The sequence below is a fragment of the Salvelinus fontinalis genome, chromosome 5 (genome assembly GCF_029448725.1).
Source record: "Salvelinus fontinalis isolate EN_2023a chromosome 5, ASM2944872v1, whole genome shotgun sequence".
Lineage (NCBI taxonomy): Eukaryota > Metazoa > Chordata > Actinopteri > Salmoniformes > Salmonidae > Salvelinus > Salvelinus fontinalis.
The window spans coordinates 66,890,853-66,908,222 of record NC_074669.1 but is presented as its reverse complement, the minus strand read 5'-3'; the positions used below and the strand labels follow the sequence as shown (position 1 = coordinate 66,908,222).

At 43.1% G+C, this 17,370-nt stretch overlaps 1 protein-coding gene and 1 pseudogene across 1 annotated transcript in view; both read left to right on the top strand.

The window, feature by feature from the left end:
• Positions 1-11,408, top strand: part of LOC129856180 (scavenger receptor cysteine-rich type 1 protein M130-like) — a 68,107-nt gene extending 56,699 nt beyond the window's left edge. Inside the window, exons 7-11 of the mRNA XM_055924281.1 lie at positions 5,508-5,816; positions 6,238-6,543; positions 10,632-10,880; positions 11,056-11,144; positions 11,265-11,408. Coding sequence (XP_055780256.1) covers positions 5,508-5,816; positions 6,238-6,543; positions 10,632-10,880; positions 11,056-11,144; positions 11,265-11,408 — 1,097 coding nt within the window. The remainder of the gene's footprint in view (positions 1-5,507; positions 5,817-6,237; positions 6,544-10,631; positions 10,881-11,055; positions 11,145-11,264) is intronic.
• LOC129856064 (mitochondrial import receptor subunit TOM5 homolog) overlaps positions 1-17,370 on the top strand; it is a 64,154-nt pseudogene that overhangs the window by 23,141 nt on the left and 23,643 nt on the right.

Below are 17,370 nucleotides of genomic sequence, written 5' to 3'. Positions count from 1 at the left end.
GTCATGGTGTTGGGTGGCATTTCTTTGGGGGTCCGCACAGCCCTCCATGGACTCGCCAGAGGTAGCCTGACTGCCATTAGGTACCGAGATGAGATCCTCAGACCCCTTGTGAGACCATATGCTGGTGCGGTTGGCCCTGGGTTCCTCCTAATGCAAGACAATGCTAGACCTCATGTGGCTGGAGTGTGTCAGCAGTTCCTGCAACAGGAAGGCATTGATGCTATGGACTGGCCCGCCCGTTCCCCAGACCTGAATCCAATTGAGCACATCTGGGACATCATGTCTCGCTCCATCCACCAACGCCACGTTGCACCACAGACTGTCCAGGAGTTGGCGGATGCTTTAGTCCAGGTCTGGGAGGAGATCCCTCAGGAGACCATCCGCCACCTCATCAGGAGCATGCCCAGGCGTTGTAGGGAGGTCATACAGGCACGTGGAGGCCACACACACTACTGAGCCTTATTTTGACTTGTTTTAAGGACATTACATCAAAGTTGGATCAGCCTGTAGTGTGGTTTTCCACTTTAATTTTGAGTGTGACTCCAAATCCAGACCTCCATGGGTTGATACATTTGATTTCCATTGATCATTTTTGTGTGATTTTGTTGTCAGCACATTCAACTATGTAAAGAAAAAAGTATTTAATAAGAATATTTCGTTCATTCAGATCTAGGATGTGTTATTTTAGTGTTCCCTTTATTTTTTTGAGCAGTGTATATATATATTTTTTTTGATGGGGATTGTTTTTTAATGTTAATTTGATTTACAAACGCCCGCAGAAATGGTAGGCTAAAGGTTCAATTGTAAATGAAAAGAGCATCTGCCAAACATGGATTGTGTGTGTGGGGGTACAGAGATGTGGTAGTCATATAATAATCATGCTGTGGTCTACATTTAGTTCATCATCAAGCAGACCAGATCATTAGAGATGGTGGGAGAGCCTGTTAGGCTGTTTAAAATGGAACAATATAATTTATATACTGTAGCATGAGACTAATACCTCTATATACATTTAACAGGATTTGAGTGACGTTTTCTAAATTGTTTTATAATAAATATATATAATACATTTTCACTGAGACATCATGGCGTGTACATCAATTTAAATCCCAACTTGTAATGAAAGTATAAATAATAAAAATCCACAATGTATTGGACAGGCCTATGAGGTCTAAAGGTCTGTCTTTCCAAGACATTCTGTTCATCTGCAAGCAGACCTGATGATTCTAGATGGTGGGAGAGCCTGTTATTTAAAATGGAAGAATATAACTTACTGTAGCCTATATAATGTAACAATGACAATAATCCCTTCATATATACTGTAGTTGAAGGTTATTTTAGTGTCATAAAAAGTGTTGATTAAAACAAATCAGGATGTTTGGTGGATGGATTCAGTGTAGATGTTCTGCTGTGTATCGAGGGGTTTATATGAAAGTGGTAGATTTGTAATTCTTTACAAGAGAAAGTTCTGGAATTCTTTTCTTTGGGTGACCTCAGGCTACGGTCTTTGACAATTCAGCTACTTTGTTAACAGTCCTACAACTGTCACCTTATGTAACAACTGATTTACTTAACTAAAGGCACATCTCAATATGTGGCCCAGGTGCATTAGTGTTCCTATAAAAACCTGTGTCCAAACTCTACTCAATACTGCCCCCAGCCATATTAATGAACTATTTAACAGTCTTATGGCTCATCTGTGAAGTGGTACGTCACACAGAACGGGACCACAGAGTGATGAAGCACATAGCGCGTAAACATCGCCTCGGTTACGACACTCACTACTGAGTTCCAAACTGAAGAGGAGAGGGAGAGAAGAAGGGTATTTAGTTCACCTTTATTTAACCAGGTAGGCCATGATGTCATAATGATAGTTTAACCAGGTAGGCCATGATGTCATAATGATAGTTTAACCAGGTCGGCCATGATGTCATAATGATAGTTTAACCAGGTAGGCCATGATGTCATAATGATAGTTTAACCAGGTAGGCCATGATGTCATAATGATAGTTTAACCAGGTAGGCCATGATGTCATAATGATAGTTTAACCAGGTAGGCCATGATGTCATAATGATAGTTTAACCAGGTAGGCCATGATGTCATAATGATAGTTTAACCAGGTAGGCCATGATGTCATAATGATAGTTTAACCAGGTAGGCCATGATGTCATAATGATAGTTTAACCAGGTAGGCCATGATGTCATAATGATAGTTTAACCAGGTAGGCCATGATGTCATAATGATAGTTTAACCAGGTAGGCCATGATGTCATAATGATAGTTTAACCAGGTAGGCCATGATGTCATAATGATAGTTTAACCAGGTAGGCCATGATGTCATAATGATAGTTTAACCAGGTAGGCCATGATGTCATAATGATAGTTTAACCAGGTAGGCTAGTTGAGAACAAGTTCTCATTTACAACTGCGACCTGGCCAAGATCAAGCAAAGCAGTTGGACACAAACAACACAGAGTTACACATGGAATAAACAAACATACAGTCAATAATACAGTAGGAAAAAAATCTGTGTAGAGGTGGATCAGAGAATCACCAGCAGCGAGAGCGACATCATTGATGTATACAGAGAAGAGAGTCGGCCCGAGAATTGAACCCTGTGGCACCCCCATAGAGACTGCCAGAGTTCCGGACAACAGGCCCTCCGATTTGACACACTGAACTCCATCTGAGAAGTAGTTGGTGAACCAGGCGAGGCAATCATTTGAGAAACCAAGGCTGTTGAGTCTGCCGAGGAGGATGTGGTGATTGACAGAGTCGAAAACCTTAGCCAGGTCGATGAATACGGCTGCACAGTAATGTCTCTTATCGATGGCGGTTATGATGTCGTTTAGAACCTTGAGCGTGGCTGAGGTGCACACATGACCAGCTCTGAAACCAGATTGCATAGCGGCGAAGGTATGATGGGATTCGAAATGGTCAGTAATCTGTTTGTTAACTTGGCTTTCGAAGACCTTAGAAAGACAGGGTAGGATAGATATAGGTCAGTAGCAGTTTGGGTCTAGAGTGTCACCCCCTTTGAAGATGGGGATGATCAGCTTTCCAATCTTTGGGAATCTCAGACGATACGAAAGAGAGGTTGAACAGGCTAGTAACAGGGGTTGCAACAATTTCGGCAGATAATTTTAAAAAGAGAGGGTCCAGATTGTCTAGCCCGGTTGATTTGTAGGGGTCCAGGATTTGCAGTTCTTTAAGAACATCAGCAATCTGGATTTGGGTGAAGGAGAAATGGGGGAGGCTTGGGCGAGTTGCTGTGGGGAGTGCAGGGCTGTTGACCGGGGTAGGTGTAGCCCGGTGGAAAGCATGGCCAGCCGTAGAAAAATGCTTCTTGAAATTCTCAATTATAGTGGATTTATCGGTGGTAACAGTGTTTCCTAGCCTCAGTGCAGTGGGCAGCTGGGAGGAGGTGCTCTTCTTCTCCATGGACAAGAGGAGGAGAGGGGAGAAGAGAGAGAAGGGGAGAAGAGAGAGAAGGGGAGAAGAGAGAGAAGGGGAGATGGAGAGGAGGAGAAGATGAGAGGGGGAGGAGAGTGGGAGAAGAGGGGATAGAAGGGGAGAGGTCAAAAGAGGAGAGGGGAGGGGGAGAAGAGCAAAGGAGAGGGGAGGGGGAGAAGGGAATAGGAGAGCGGAGAAGGGAGAGGAGAGTGTGGAGGAGAAGGGAGAGGAGAGGGGGAGTAGAGGATAGGGGGAAGAGGGGAGGAGAAGCAGAGAGGAGGAGGAGAGAGGACAGGGGAGGAGAGGTGAGGAAAGGAAGAGAGGAGTGGAGAAGAGGAGAAGGGGGGAGAAGCGGAGAGGGGGGAGAAGCGGAGCGGGGGGAGAAGCGGAGAGGGGGAGGAGGGGAGAGGGGGAGAAGGGGAGAGGAGGAAAGAGAAGAGAGGGGAGAAGGGGAGAGGAGGTACTGTTTGTCTCCCACCGTTCCACTCAGAGGACTCTACCTTCTGTTATCAAGTGGGCGTTTCCACCATATTTAGTCTACCAGTCATTTCAGTGAAGGGAAGTGAACAAGTGCACACTTTAGGAGAAAGGAGAGATAATTGGGGCAATGCTTCTTTCTAGTCTACAGTCCTGCGTCTGTGACACCAGATTACCACCTAGTGGCCATAAGAGGAACTGTCCTGTCAGTGTGTTTTAACTGCTTGCTCAAAACAACACATGACCTGCATACAGGATATGATTCATGTGTGAGTACTAATAGCATATGAATACGGTTTATTATAGTATATTTATTATATATGTGGGTCTGATAAGTAAACACTCTTAATGTTTGCTGTTTTATCACATTGTTTACTGTAGCGTTAAGAACCATGAAAAACAACCCCAGACCATTATTCCTCCTCCACCAAACTTTACAGTTGGCACTATGCATTGGGGCAGGTAGAGTTCTCCTGGCATCTGCCAAACCCAGATTTGTCTGTCAGACTCCCAGATGGTGAAGCGTGATTCATCACTCCAGAGAACGTGTTTCCACTGCTCCAGAGTCTAATTTCGGCAGTCTTTACACCACTCCAGGCGTCCCTTGGTATTTCCCATGGTGATCTTAGGCTTGTGTGTGGCTGCTCGCCATGGAAACCCATTTCATGAAGCTCCCAACGAATAGTTATTGTGCTGACGTTGGAACAGTTTGGAACTCGTTAGTGAGTGTTGTAACCGAGGACAGATGATTTTGTTTCAGCACTCGTGGTCCCGTTCTGTGAGCTTGTGTTGCCCACTACTTCTACCACTTCGCGGTTGAGCCGCTGTTGCTCCTAGACGCTTCCACTTCACAATAACAGCACTTACAGTTGACCGGGACAGCTCTAGCAGAGCATAAATTTGACGATCTGAAAATTGGCATCCTATGATGTTGGCATGTTGAAAGTCTCTGAGCGCTTCATTAAGGCCATTCTACTGCCAATGTTTGTCTATGGAGATTGCATGTCTGTGTGCTTGATTTTATATATCTGTCAGGAAGGGGTGTGGCTGAAATAAAATCCACTAAATTGAAGGGGTGTCCACATACTTTTGTATATATAGTGTATGTACACATGGGTGTTGTTGCACCATACCAACGATAAGCCTGTCTTCCCATCACATCATGAAAGGTCATGTTGATGTTCATTTGACCTCTGTCTCTCTCTTCCTCTGACTCCTCCCTTTCTCCTCTGTCTCTCTCTTCCTCTGACTCCTCCCTTTCTCCTCTGTCTCTCTGTCTCTCTCTCTTTCTCCTCTGTCTCTCTCTTTCTCCTCAGATCTCCAGGCTCAAAGCGTCAGTACACCAGGTAGGTAGAGTATAAATCTACAGTGATAATAGCAGTTCAAATTAGTCAACTTTATTATCCCACATGGAGAAATTCATGTGTCCATACAAACCATTCTAAAACCCAATAACAAGTAGTGTTTTATGGAACTACTAATACTTGTCAACCACAAAGCATTACTGCTGTTAGAATAACAGAATCACTGTCATCATCTGTCCTCACCACTGTGTTTTCCTCTCTGCTGTTTACAGCTGAACTCTCAGTCAGACTGGTGAATGGAACCACTTCCTGTTCTGGGACAGTGGAAGTCTTCTACAGAGGAGAGTGGTCAGGTCTATGTACTGGGTGGTGGAGCATGATGATAGAGACTAAGGTTATGTGCAGAGAGCTGGACTGTGGGAATCCTGTATCTGAATCTCAACCTCTGTTTGAAGAGGGAAGAGGAGGAGTCAGACTATATAGTAGATGCAGTGGAAATGAGTCTTCTATTAGACAGTGTGACAGAATAAGAAGACCTGGTGTCTGTTATGGTGGATATTATCATCATGTGATCTGTTCAGGTAAGAGACTGGTCATATTGAGAGATTTATTTGTACATTATACAATATTACCATGTATCATGTTTTATGTGTTTTTATTTCATTTAAATGGAGGGAGAGATGTATTTAAACATTATATTTGTGTTTGTCATATTGGTTTATGGGAGATGTTCATGGGCAGATCATTGTAGTTCAGATGGTACTGAAGTGAAGCTGCCTGATGGATGTCCAGCTGTTTATTTTCTATAAAGTGAAGTGAACTTATTCCTGTCTCCTGCCTGCATTATTCCCAACACTATCCTGAGTGACTAAGAACCCATTTCTACCTCTTACAGTATCAAACATAGCAAACTACAATCTTTTATCCAACATATTTGTGTTTAGTCCTTGACAATGTCATCAACAAAACTGATTGAATGTTCAACCAACTCTTTTTCTCCAGAGTCTGTGCGGCTTGTGGATGGAGCTGGTCTCTGCTCTGGGAGAGTGGAGGTGAAGTCCAATCAGTCCTGGGCCTCAGTCTGTGAAGCTGACTTTGACCGGCAGGATGCAGAGGTAGTCTGTAGGGATGTTGGCTGTGGGGCTCCTGCAGCTCTACAGGGGGGGCTCTATGGAGGAGGTGAGGGTCAGACCTGGGATAAAGAGTTCCAGTGTAAAGGCAAAGAGTCCCTTCTCCTGGACTGTGACACCTCAGACAGAGAAAACAACACCTGCCTACCTGGTAATGCTGTTGGACTCACCTGCTCAGGTAAGAAACAGTTTGTCACTCAATCAACATTGTTTCTCACCTGGAGTGAAGAATATGAGAGACAATATAGGTGTGTTTTAGTGAGAAAATAGTAAGATTACTGTCTCTCTCTTTTCTTTTCTCAGAGCCTGATGATGTGAGGCTGGTGGGAGGAGGCAGTCGCTGTGCTGGTGGAGTGGAGTGGTACGACCAGGGAGAGTGGAGGATTGTGGGATCTGATATTAACCAGGAGGATGTAGCTGCAGTAGTGTGTAGACAGCTGGGTTGTGGCTCCACTGTTTCAGTACTAACTGGAAACACCACTAGAGAGTTTGGAGTTTACTGTTCTGGGTCTGAGTCTTCACTGAGGGAGTGTTCCAGAATGTATGATCTCCTTCCTGGACTCACAGTGATCTGCTCAGGTAATAACAAGATACACTATATGGCCAAAAGTAAGTGGACTTTTGTGAATTTGGCTATTTCAGCCACACCTGTAGCTGGCAGGTGTATAAAATCAAGCACACCGCCATGCAATCTCCATAGACAAACATTGGCAGAAAAATGTCCTTACTGAAGATCTCAGTGACTTTCAACGTGGCACGTCTAGGAGCAACAACGGCTCAGCCGTGAAGTGGTAGACAACACAAGCTGACAGAACGGACCGCCGAGTGTTATAGTGTGTATAGTGTAAGAATTGTCTGTCCTTGATTGTAAAACTCACTGCTGAGGTCCACATACTTTTGTCCATGTATTATATCTCCTTCCTGGACTCACAGTGATCTGCTCAGGAAATATCAACATACACTGCTCAAAAAAATAAAGGGAACACTTAAACAACACAATGTAACTCCAAGTCAATCACACTTCTGTGAAATCAAACTGTCCACTTAGGAAGCAACACTGATTGACAATAAATTTCACATGCTGTTGTGCAAATGGAATAGACAAAAGGTGGAAATTATAGGCAATTAGCAAGACACCCCCAATAAAGGAGTTGTTCTGCAGGTGGTGACCACAGACCACTTCTCAGTTCCTATGCTTCCTGGCTGATGTTTTGGTCACTTTTGAATGCTGGCGGTGCTTTCACTCTAGTGGTAGCATGAGACGGAGTCTACAACCCACACAAGTGGCTCAGGTAGTGCAGCTCATCCAGGATGGCACATCAATGCGAGCTGTGGCAAGAAGGTTTGCTGTGTCTGTCAGCGTAGTGTCCAGAGCATGGAGGCGCTACCAGGAGACAGGCCAGTACATCAGGAGACGTGGAGGAGGCCGTAGGAGGGCAACAACCCAGCAGCAGCACCACTACCTCCGCCTTTGTGCAAGGAGGAGCAGGAGGAGCACTGCCAGAGCCCTGCAAAATGACCTCCAGCAGGCCACAAATGTGCATGTGTCTGCTCAAATGGTCAGAAACAGACTCCATGAGGGTGGTATGAGGGCCCGACGTCCACAGGTGGGGGTTGTGCTTACAGCCCAACACCGTGCAGGATGTTTGGCATTTGCCAGAGAACACCAAGATTGGCAAATTCGCCACTGGCGCCCTGTGCTCTTCACAGATGAAAGCAGGTTCACACTGAGCACATGTGACAGACGTGACAGAGTCTGGAGACGCCGTGGAGAACGTTCTGCTGCCTGCAACATCCTTCAGCATGACCGGTTTGGCGGTGGGTCAGTCATGGTGTGGGGTGGCATTTCTTTGGGGGGCCGCACAGCCCTCCATGTGCTCGCCAGAGGTAGCCTGACTGCCATTAGGTACCGAGATGAGATCCTCAGACCCCTTGTGAGACCATATGCTGGTGCGGTTGGCCCTGGTTTCCTCCTAATGCAAGACAATGCTAGACCTCATGTGGCTGGAGTGTGTCAGCAGTTCCTGCAAGAGGAAGGCATTGATGCTATGGACTGGCCCGCCCGTTCCCTAGACCTGAATCCAATTGAGCACATCTGGGACATCATGTCTCGCTCCATCCACCAACGCCACGTTGCACCACAGACTGTCCAGGAGTTGGCCGCCACCTCATCAGGAGCATGCCCAGGCGTTGTAGGGAGGTCATACAGGCACGTGGAGGCCACACACACTACTGAGCCTCATTTTGACTTGTTTTAAGGACATTACATCAAAGTTGGATCAGCCTGTAGTGTGGTTTTCCACTTTAATTTTGAGTGTGACTCCAAATCCAGACCTCCATGGGTTGATAAATTTGATTTCCATTGATAATTTGTGTGTGATTTTGTTGTCAGCACATTCAACTATGTAAAGAAAAAAGTATTTAATAAGAATATTTCATTCATTCAGATCTAGGATGTGTTATTTTAGTGTTCCCTTTATTTTTTTGAGCAGTGTATTATAATTATATTCAACTGATTTCCTTCATTCATACAACTTCCTCTGCACCTCTCATGATGACTGTTTAGCTTGTCAGTCTGCTTTGCAAAATAGATCACTCAGTCAAGTAGGAATCAAATACAACTTAAATATCCCAGAATGCTTTTGTATTTGAGTGTTATTTCAGTGAACGTCTCTACTCACTACCACTGTCACAAAGAGAGAAGGAGGGAGGAGAAGAGGAAGACAGAGAGATGAGAGAGAGAATATATTTATATCACTGACTTCTCACCAGTGATGTCATCATAACCAGTAACCTGTTCCTCTCTTGGCCCAGCCCAGCCTGACCCTGACATATAGCATCAGACCTTTTAGTTCAGATGTTTCTGAAGTGAAGCTGCCTGATGGATGTCCAGCTGTTTATTTTCTATAAAGTGAAGTGAACTTATTCCTGTCTCCTGCCTGCATTATTCCCAACCCGATCCTGAGTGACTAAGAACCCATTTCTACCTCTTACAGTATCAAACATAGCAAACTACAATCTTTTATCCAACATATTTGTGTTTAGTCCTTGACAGTGTCATCAACAAAACTGATTGAATGTTCAACCAACTCTTTTTCTCCAGAGTCTGTGCGGCTTGTGGATGGAGCTGGTCTCTGCTCTGGGAGAGTGGAGGTGAAGTCCAATCAGTCCTGGGCCTCAGTGTGTGAAGCTGACTTTGACCGGCAGGATGCAGAGGTAGTCTGTGGGGAGCTTGGCTGTGGGGCTCCTGCAGCTCTACAGGGGGGGCTCTATGGAGGAGGTGAGGGTCAGACCTGGGATAAAGAGTTCCAGTGTAAAGGCAAAGAGTCCCTTCTCCTGGACTGTGACACCTCAGACAGAGAAAACAACACCTGCCTACCTGGTAATGCTGTTGGACTCACCTGCTCAGGTAAGAAACAGTTTGTCACTCAACATTGTTTCTCACCCGGAGTGAAGAATATGAGAGACAATATAGGTGTGTTTTAGTGAGAAAATAGTAAGATTACTGTCTCTCTCTTTTCTTTTCTCAGAGCCTGATGATGTGAGGCTGGTGGGAGGAGGCAGTCGCTGTGCTGGTGGAGTGGAGTGGTACGACCAGGGAGAGTGGAGGACTGTGGGAACTGAGGGCGAGGACCAGGAGTATGTAGCTGCAGTAGTGTGTAGACAGCTGGGTTGTGGCTCCACTGTTTCAGTACTTCCTGGAAACACCACTAGAGGGTTTGGAGTTTCCTGTTCTGGGTCTGAGTCTTCACTGAGGGTGTGTTTGACAAGTTATGATCTCCTTCCTGGATTCACAGTGATCTGCTCAGGTAATAACAACATATTCTAATTATATTCAACTGATTTCCTTCATTCATACAACTTCCTCTGCACCTCTCATGATGACTGTTTAGCTTGTCAGTCTGCTTTGCAAAATAGATCAATCAGTCAAGTAGGAATGAAATACAAGTTAAATATCCCAGAATGCTTTTGTATTTGAGTGTTATCTCAGTGAACGTCTCTACTCACTACCACTGTCACATGTCATGTTATTGTCATATCTAAATGAGGAAAGTAGTTGAGGAGCTACGTTTTCTTTTTCTCTCCTCTTGTTCCAGATGTCCTGCTTAAGCCTGATATCAACATATGTTGTCTCAGTGACTGTAGGCCCACTACTCATGTTGCCCTGTGAGGGAGGGTGGCTGGCACTGTTACATGCTGATGTTATTGTCATATCTATAGGAAACTAGTTGAAGAGGTTTTTCTTCTTCTCTTTTACTGTTACAGATCTCCTGGTCCAGCCTGATATCTCCCTGACTGACTCAATGGGAGGGGTCTCCAGGGGCCACCAGGGGCCCGAGGTGTTCAGGGGCTACAGCTTCACCATCACCTGTTCCACTCAGCCACAGTACCCAGGAGGCTCCTTCCTGCTCACGTTCACCGGCTCCAACAGAACCCAGACCCAGCCAGCTGTCAATCACTCTGCTGCCTTCCTCTTCCCTGCTGCAGATGACTCCCACCAAGGGAACTACAGCTGTGTTTATGACAATTATGTTTTCTCTCATAACTTCTCCTCTGAGAGTGAGCTCCTCTCCCTCACCCTCACAGGTAACTGAAGATGAACCAGACTTATAACTTTGTCATTGACAGATTTCCCACAGATCTATCTGATGATGATCAATCCCCTCATCAAAGGTGTTTCTGTTTGCAGCCTCTCCTCTGCCAGCCTTCATCATCAGACACGTTGTAGTGCTGCTGCTCCTACTGACAGCCATCACCACCTCCTACCTGTACTACAAGGTAAAGACATTTACTCAGACGTTACAAGTCATTTAAACTAGAGGGAGAGGGGGAGAGGGGGGAGAGAGAATGGAGATACTAGAGAGTAAATGTCTGACTGTTGGTGCTGTGTCTCACTAGCCCACCAGGAGGCAGAAGAGAGTGAACAGGGTGAGCAGCATGGATCTTTATGTCAATGCCATGGAGACGGTCTCTCTGAGCTCCAGAGCTGAAGCTGGACCGGGAGGAGAGAGCAGCCCAGGGGACGGAGTAGGAGTAGAATGAAGCTGATCCTACATGCTGATCTTAGATCAGTTTTGTGTTTTAAATCGATGGTCAGCAGTGGACTGGTGTTTAAAATGTGGTGACAAACCTGAAGTGGATCTAATTTTAATAACAAGTTCAGAATTAGTTTATCTTTCTAGAACCTTGGAAGAAATCTAAAAGGAGTGACTGCAACCACCATTATTCCTTTTAGTTTGTTTTTTACCACCAGAGAAACATGGGGTTCTGGGTAACATGGGGTTTTGGGTAACATGGGGTTTTGGGTAACATGGGGTTTTGGGTAACATGGGGTTTTGGGTAACATGGGGTTTTTGGTAACATGGGGTTTTGGGTAACATGGGGTTCTGGGTAACATGGGGTTCTGGGTAACATGGGGGTTTGGTAACATGGGGTTTTGGGTAACATGGGGTTCTGGGTAACATGGGGTTTTGGTAACATGGGGTTTTGGGTAACATGGGGTTCTGGGTAACGTGGGGTTTTGGGTAACATGGGGTTCTGGGTAACATGGGGTTCTGGGTAACATGGGGTTTTGGTAACATGGGGTTTTGGGTAACATGGGGTTCTGGGTAACATGGGGTTTTGGTAACATGGGGTTTTGGGTAACATGGGGTTCTGGGTAACGTGGGGTTTTGGGTAACATGGGGTTCTGGGTAACATGGGGTTCTGGGTAACATGGGGTTCTGGGTAACATGGGGTTCTGGGTAACATGGGGTTTTGGTAACATGGGGTTCTGGGTAACATGAGGTATTGAGTAATTTAAGATAGTAGCTACATTTCGTCTGTTTTCATGATGTTATTGATATTGATTATATTATATTGTTAGTAGTATATAGATAATGATGTTATTGATTATAAATGTTGTGATTATTGATTATGATGTAGATTATTGTTATGATGTTGTTAGTAGTATATAGATAATGATGTTATTGATTATAAATGTTGTGATTATTGATTATGATGTAGATTATTGTTATGATGTTGTTAGTAGTATATAGATAATGATGTTATTGATTATAAATGTTATGATATTGATTATGATGTAGATTATTGTTATGATGTTGTTAGTAGTATATAGATAATGATGTTATTGATTATAAATGTTATGATATTGATTATTGATTATGATGTAGATTATTGTTATGATGTTGTTAGTAGTATATAGATAATGATGTTATTGATTATAAATGTTGTGATTATTGATTATGATGTAGATTATTGTTATGATGTTGTTAGTAGTATATAGATAATGATGTTATTGATTATAAATGTTATGATATTGATTATGATGTAGATTATTGTTATGATGTTGTTAGTAGTATATAGATAATGATGTTATTGATTATAAATGTTATGATTATTGATTATGATGTAGATTATTGTTATGATGTTGTTAGTAGTATATAGATAATGATGTTATTGATTATAAATGTTATGATATTGATTATTGATTATGAAGTAGATTATTGTTATGATGTTGCTCTCTAAACTGCCATGTAATCAACTGAATGCTTTTAATAAAATTACAGGCTGTGAGTCTTGTGTGATTCCCCTCTTGGACAGACTACAACATACAGTATGAATTAACTGAGATCAGTCTGTGTGATTCCCCTCTTGGACAGACTACAACATACAGTATGAATTAACTGAGATCAGTCTGTGTGATTCCCCTCTTGGACAGACTACAACATACAGTATGAATTAACTGAGATCAGTCTGTGTGATTCCCCTCTTGGAAAGACTACAACATACAGTATGAATTAACTGAGATCAGTCTGTGTGATTCCCCTCTTGGACAGACTACAACATACAGTATGAATTAACTGGTCATACATTTGGCAGGAGGTTAGGAAGTGCATCTCAGTTTCCACCTCATTTTGTGGACTGTGTGCACATAGCCTGTCTTCTCTTGAGAGCCAGGTACCCACCTGTATATAGTCCTGCTATTGTTATTTTACTGCTGCTCTTTAATTACTTGTTACTTTAATTTCCTATTCTTTTCCTATTTTTTTAAACTGCATTGTTGGTTAGGGGATCATAACTAATATAATTTGATTTGATTGAGGTCTGCCTACGGCGGCCTTTCTCAATAGCAAGGCTATGCTCACTGAGTCTGTACATAGTCAAAGCTTTCCTTAAGTTTGGGTCAGTCACAGTGGTCAGGTATTCTGCCACTGTGTACTCTCTGTTTAGTACTAAATAGCATTCTAGGTTGCTCTGTTTTTTGTTAATTCTTTCCAATGTGTCAAGAAATAATCTTTTTGTTTTCTCATGATTTGGTTGGGTCAAATTGTGTTGCTGTCCTGGGGCTCTGTGGGGTCTGTTAGTGTTTGTGAACAGAGCCCCAGTTCCAGCTTGCTTAGGGGACTCTTCTGTCTGTCTCTCTCTCTCTCTCTCACACACAGACGAGGGGCTAATAATAACACCTGCTAATTCAAACAGTGAGAAAATACAAACAAACAAAGAGAGAGAAGAGAAGATGTCACGCTCGTCGTAAGAATTATCGGACCAACACAACATAGACATAGATATACTAGATCACCCCCTAGCCCTGACCTACAACACCATAGAGAAACAAATGGCTCTCTATGGTCAGGGCGTGACAGAAGACATCAATGTAGTTATTTATCCTCCATAGACTATGATGTATTGTTGTTCTGGTGTGTAGTTATTTATCCTCCATAGACTATGATGTATTGTTGTCCTGGTGTGTAGTTATTTATCCTCCACATAGACTATGATGTATTGTTGTCCTGGTGTGTAGTTATTTATCCTCCACATAGACTATGATGTATTGTTGTCCTGGTGTGTAGTTATTTATCCTCCATAGACTATGATGTATTGTTGTCCTGGTGTGTAGTTATTTATCCTCCACATAGACTGATGTATTGTTGTCCTGGTGTGTAGTTATTTATCCTCCACATAGACTATGATGTATTGTTGTCCTGGTGTGTAGTTATTTATCCTCCATAGACTATGATGTATTGTTGTCCTGGTGTGTAGTTATTTATCCTCCACATAGACTATGATGTATTGTTGTCCTGGTGTGTAGTTATTTATCCTCCATAGACTATGATGTATTGTTGTCCTGGTGTGTAGTTATTTATCCTCCATAGACTATGATGTATTGTTGTCCTGGTGTGTAGTTATTTATCCTCCATAGACTATGATGTATTGTTGTCCTGGTGTGTAGTTATTTATCCTCCATAGACTATGATGTATTGTTGTCCTGGTGTGTAGTTATTTATCCTCCATAGACTATGATGTATTGTTGTCCTGGTGTGTAGTTATTTATCCTCTATAGACTATGATGTATTGTTGTCCTGGTGTGTAGTTATTTATCCTCCATAGACTATGATGTCTTGTTGTCCTGGTGTGTAGTTATTTATCCTCCATAGACTATGATGTATTGTTGTCCTGGTGTGTAGTTATTTATCCTCCATAGACTATGATGTATTGTTGTCCTGGTGTGTAGTTATTTATCCTCCATAGACTATGATGTATTGTTGTCCTGGTGTGTAGTTATTTATCCTCCATAGACTATGATGTATTGTTGTCCTGGTGTGTAGTTATTTATCCTCCATAGACTATGATGTATTGTTGTCCTGGTGTGTAGTTATTTATCCTCCATAGACTATGATGTATTGTTGTCCTGGTGTGTAGTTATTTATCCTCCATAGACTATGATGTATTGGTGTCCTGGTGTGTAGTTATTTATCCTCCATAGACTATGATGTGTTGTTGTCCTGGTGTGTAGTTATGTATCCTCCATAGACTATGATGTATTGTTGTCCTGGTGTGTAGTTATTTATCCTCCATAGACTATGATGTATTGTTGTCCTGGTGTGTAGTTATTTATCCTCCATAGACTATGATGTATTGTTGTCCTGGTGTGTAGTTATTTATCCTCTATAGACTATGATGTATTGTTGTCCTGGTGTGTAGTTATTTATCCTCCATAGACTGATGTATTGTTGTCCTGGTGTGTAGTTTTTTATCCTCCATAGACTATGATGTATTGTTGTTCTGGTGTGTAGTTATTTATCCTCCATAGACTATGATGTATTGTTGTCCTGGTGTGTAGTTATTTATCCTCCACATCGACTATGATGTATTGTTGTCCTGGTGTGTAGTTATTTATCCTCTATAGACTATGATGTATTGTTGTCCTGGTGTGTAGTTATTTATCCTCCATAGACTATGATGTATTGTTGTCCTGGTGTGTAGTTATTTATCCTCCATAGACTATGATGTATTGTTGTCCTGGTGTGTAGTTATTTATCCTCCATAAACTATGATGTATTGTTGTCCTGGTGTGTGTGTGGTGATTGATGGTGATAGGTGGGTGTGCTGTGAGTGTAAATGCAGAGCCAACTACTCCATGTCTGGTCAGGGTCCAGCAGTCACCCACCAACCCTGGAGAGATACAGTCACCCACCAACCCTGGAGAGATACAGTCACCCACCAACCCTGGAGAGATACAGTCATCCACCAACCCTGGAGAGATACAGTCACCCACCAACCCTGGAGAGATACAGTCACCCACCAACCCTGGAGAGATACAGTCACCCACCAACCCTGGAGAGATACAGTCACCCACCAACCCTGGAGAGATACAGTCACCCACCAACCCTGGAGAGATACAGTCACCCACCAACCCTGGAGAGATACAGTCACCCACCAACCCTGGAGAGATACAGTCAGCCACCAACCCTGGAGAGATAGTCACCCACCAACCCTGGAGAGATACAGTCACCCACCAACCCTGGAGAGATACAGTCACCCACCAACCCTGGAGAGATACAGTCACCCACCAACCCTGGAGAGATACAGTCACCCACCAACCCTGGAGAGATACAGTGTTAGTGGAATTAAATGATTCCTCTAATATACTCATTAATTAAATTCAATCTGTCTATTTATAAGAATTTGTAAGATACTTATTAACATAAAATAGACAGGATACAGTCTTATTAAAATTATATAATAGTGTTTATTCTCGGAGCACGCTCCCATTTGATCATAAACACAGGTTTATATACAAGATATGACGTCATAGGTTACAGAATGAGTCTCATTGTCCTGACAAATAGAAAACAGGTTCAAAAGTTCATTCTAACCTCACAGGGCACTCACATGACACACATTATAATCATTTATCCTGAAGGCTCACTATAATTGATTACCACTTTAGCAGACAACTCAAGATAATGGAAGACCTAAAAAGTTACCCACAGCCTTATCTGAACACCTCAGGGCTAAGTTGGGTCAGTTCAACCAGAGTTTAATGACCCTTTCTGCTTACTTTATAACCCACAACACAAATCTCTTTTCCCCAGGCATGCAGAGTTCAATTAGTTATAGTTTTATCTAAAGCTAGAATTTGTTTTAACTATTTATTAACAAAATTCCTAACATACAGGCTTTGCAGGATTTTGTTCCAGACCACCACTGAAAAATTGGCTAATCATAAAGGATTTGATGATATATTGATTGATTGGTTGAAGTGGTGCTGGGCTGGGGAAACGTCTGCATACCTGGGCTGGGGAAACGTCTTCATACCTGGGCTGGAGAAACGTCTGCATACCTGGGCTGGGGCAACATCTGCATACCTGGGCTGTGCCCCAATAACCTCTCCTTCCTCCCAAAGTGTGCGCTTGCTCACCTCCCTTCATGGACAGGATTTGACAGGAATTGATTAGTATGGAAACTCATGCTATAACCTACGCCTTCACCAATCCAATGCTTTTACACTTTACGGGGAGTAGTGAACGAGTACACACTTCAGGAAGCAGTAAATACTTTTGGGATGCACCCCTGGCCCAGGCCAGAGGATCTCCAAATTGACCACTTGGCAAAGGGAGCCTATAAATTCTGTGGTGCTCTATTCTGGAATATTAACTGGCGTTTGTCGCCCCCTTGTGGAAATAACCTCTTTTTGATCTCACTCTATATAGAGACCTCT